General features: G+C 54.1%; 1 protein-coding gene across 1 annotated transcript; it reads right to left on the bottom strand.

The window, feature by feature from the left end:
- Window positions 1-624: 624 nt before the first annotated feature.
- LOC119430303 (zinc finger protein 319) lies at window positions 625-2804 on the bottom strand. The gene has a single exon (XM_037697746.1). It carries the CDS (start codon window positions 2644-2646, stop codon window positions 895-897), a length of 1752 nt encoding a protein of 583 aa, XP_037553674.1. The 5' UTR covers window positions 2647-2804; the 3' UTR covers window positions 625-894.
- Between the last annotated feature and the right edge of the window lie 113 nt (window positions 2805-2917).

The following is a 2917-nucleotide window of genomic DNA, read 5'->3' as shown; positions in this document are numbered from 1 at the left end:
CAGTAAGTCTGGTAGAACAATAAACAAGGTCCGGTCCTCTGGACGGGTTCGTCTTGTTCAAACGTTTCGTCTTTCATCCAAAGGACTTCTTCAGTCTGAGGAGCCACTACAAACTCAGTCTTATAAACGGCACCTTCACATAGAGGGTCAACCAGTTTGATGGTGCGCAGGCGGTTTCTAGAGTCCGCCCTCTCGACTGAGGCAGCCATGGCCAAAAGTCCATTGTCAATAATCCAGAAACCATGTGAGCACCACCACTGAGTGGTTGACCTACGATGTGAAGGTGCTGTTTGTTGTGGCTCCTCGGACTGAAGGAAGTCCTTTGGATGAAAGACGAAGCGTTTGAACAAGAACCCGTCCAGAGGACCTGACTGAACGGTTTGTAAAACCAAACTGGTTCACTTGTGAACTCCAAATCTCATAAAGCAGTGCAGCTCATGTTTGTCCTACTGAGCGAGCGGAGGATGATGATGACGAGGCAGCAGCTCACGAGCAGCTGAGGAAACAGCATGTCAGATTATTCATGATCAACTCTGAGGATTGTGTTTGATGTTGGAGCAGACTCTAAACGACAGTATTGATAAATTGCACATCCCTATCAGGAAGTGGAGCTTTACTCTGACGCACAGCAGCTCCCTCACACACAACATGTGCAGCTGTAGAACATCTGGATTATTAGGACATCAGTCTGAATTTACAGAGAAGCATCAACATGGGGCAGCTGCCGAGACGGGTAAAAGAACGTGCACAGCCTAAATAAAGCTGAGGCGTGCACACAATAAGCTGTGATTCTCTGAACGTTGCCCGTTTCCTGTCAACATTTAAACACCAACTGGTCTCCAAAAGTTGAACCCAGTCAGACCAGTAAGTGTCCGAGTCCTTGATGCTTGCAGCTCACTGGATGCAGGGAGCTTCAGAGAAGTTCTCGCCCTCAGCTGTGTGCTGCACCGTGTGCTCCTGCAGGGCTGCCAGGTCAACGAAGCGCTCGCCGCACCACACGCACTTGAACTGCGTCTCCCGCGAGTGCACGCTCTGATGCTTGGCCAAGTGCTCGCGCTGTTTGAAGCTCTTCTCACAGTTGGCACATTTGAAGGGCTTCTCGCCCGTGTGGACTCGGCGGTGGCGCTGCAGCTCTGACGAGTACCTGAAGCGTTTCTCGCAGTCGGGGCACTTCAGCGGTTTCTCCCTCGTTGGGTCGCAGCGATGCTGAACGAACTCCGAGGACGACATGAAGCGCTTGTCGCACAGGGAGCACTTCAGAGGCTTCTCTGTGCAGTGGGTGCTCTGGTGGCGCTGCAGCGTCGAATTCTTTTTGTAGCCTTTGCCACACACATCACACTTGTAGGGTTTCTCTACCTCTCCGCCACATTTGTGCCGCAGCAGCTCCCCTGACTGGCTGAAAGACTTCTGGCAGGAGGCACACTTGAACAGACTCTCCATGCCATGAACCTGCTGGTGGTACAGTAGATGAGAGGGTTGCAGAAAGCCCTTATCACAAAGGTTACACTTAAAAGGACGATCGGCTGGGTTTTTATGAGTGCGCCGGTGGCGAACCAGGGCATACTGCTGTTTGAAGCTCATCTGGCACTCTTCACACTGAAACGGCCGCTCCTCAGAGTGTGTGCGTTCATGTTGCCGTAGGTCGGAAGGACGCTTGAAGCTCTTTCCACACGATTCACAGCGGAAAGGTCTCTCACCTTCAGGCTGGCATTGATGGTGCAGCAGCTCGGACGACTCTTTAAAGTGCATCTCACATAAATTGCACTTGAACAGGTGCTCGCCTGAATGAGCATACATGTGCCGCACCAGGTGAGAGCGGTGCTTGAAGCTCTTCTCACAAACAGCACATTTGTACGGCCGCTCGGAGCTGTGTGTACGCTGGTGGTGCGCCAGGTGCGACGACTGGCTGAAACTCTTATCGCACGTGTCACACTTATATGGCTTTTCACCCGTGTGTATCCTCTCGTGGCGCGTCAACTCTGACAAATGCCGAAAGGACTTGTGACACACAGAGCACTTGTACGGCCGGTCTGGTGCAGAGGCTTCAAACGCAGGAGGAGACGAGGCACTGATCGCTGCACCGCCACCAGACGTCTCCCCGGTAGAGGGTTGCTGGGGGTTGGCAGAGGATGAGGTGGGGGTGACATTTCCAGAGCCCGGCCGGTAGGTTTTCTCACAGATGGAGCACTTCATGGGATTGTTTCCGTGCGAGTTGTGATGCTGAGCCAGGGAGGTGAGCAGCGAGAAGCCCATCTTACAAACTGCACACACAAAAGGCTTCTGCTCCACCTGAACGCACTGGTGCTCCAGCAGATCTGTGGCCTGGCTGAAGATCTTCATGCACTGGGTGCACTGGAACGAACGGTCCTGTGTCACCATGCACTGGTGCTCATGAGGGTTGGGCAGGTGAGACAGGTCCAGGCCACAGACACCACATTTGTGTCCTCTATCGCCACCTGCCTGTAAGGAGGCTTGCTGGGCTTGAACCGTGTGCTGCTGGGTGAGCTGGGGCTGCTGCAGGGAGGCGTCTGGCTGCAGGACCACTCCATATACGGTGCAGCTCAGGGGGGTGTCCGAGACCTGGGGGAGCGTGTGCACCACAGCTGGTGGGACCACTGCATGCTGCTGCTGCCATGCCTCCGTCATCGTCACACCGTGGGTGGAGGCAGCTCAAGAGTGGAAGAAGTTGGGCTGACAGGATGGAGCTGCAGAGTTAAAGAGTGGAGGAGCCAAGTCCTGGATGTGTGTGTGGAGGACTCAAGTCCTGGATGTGTGTGTGGAGGACTCAAGTCCTGGATGTGTGTGTGGAGGACTCAAGTCCTGGATGTGTGTGTGGAGAACTGAAGTCCTGGATGTGTGTGTGGAGGACTCAAGTCCTGGATGTGTGTGTGGAGGACTCAAGTCCTGGATGTGTGTG

This window comes from Nematolebias whitei, chromosome 2 (genome assembly GCF_014905685.2).
Source record: "Nematolebias whitei isolate Nwh7 chromosome 2, NemWhi1, whole genome shotgun sequence".
In the NCBI taxonomy this organism is placed as follows: domain Eukaryota; kingdom Metazoa; phylum Chordata; class Actinopteri; order Cyprinodontiformes; family Rivulidae; genus Nematolebias; species Nematolebias whitei.
Note: the sequence above shows the minus strand (reverse complement) of the source record. Positions and strands in the feature narration are given on the sequence as shown.

Excerpts from the sequence above, each read along its gene's own strand:
- LOC119430303 (XM_037697746.1), bottom strand. The coding sequence starts at position 2,646 with ATGACGGAGGCATGGCAGCAGCAGCATGCAGTGGTCCCACCAGCTGTG.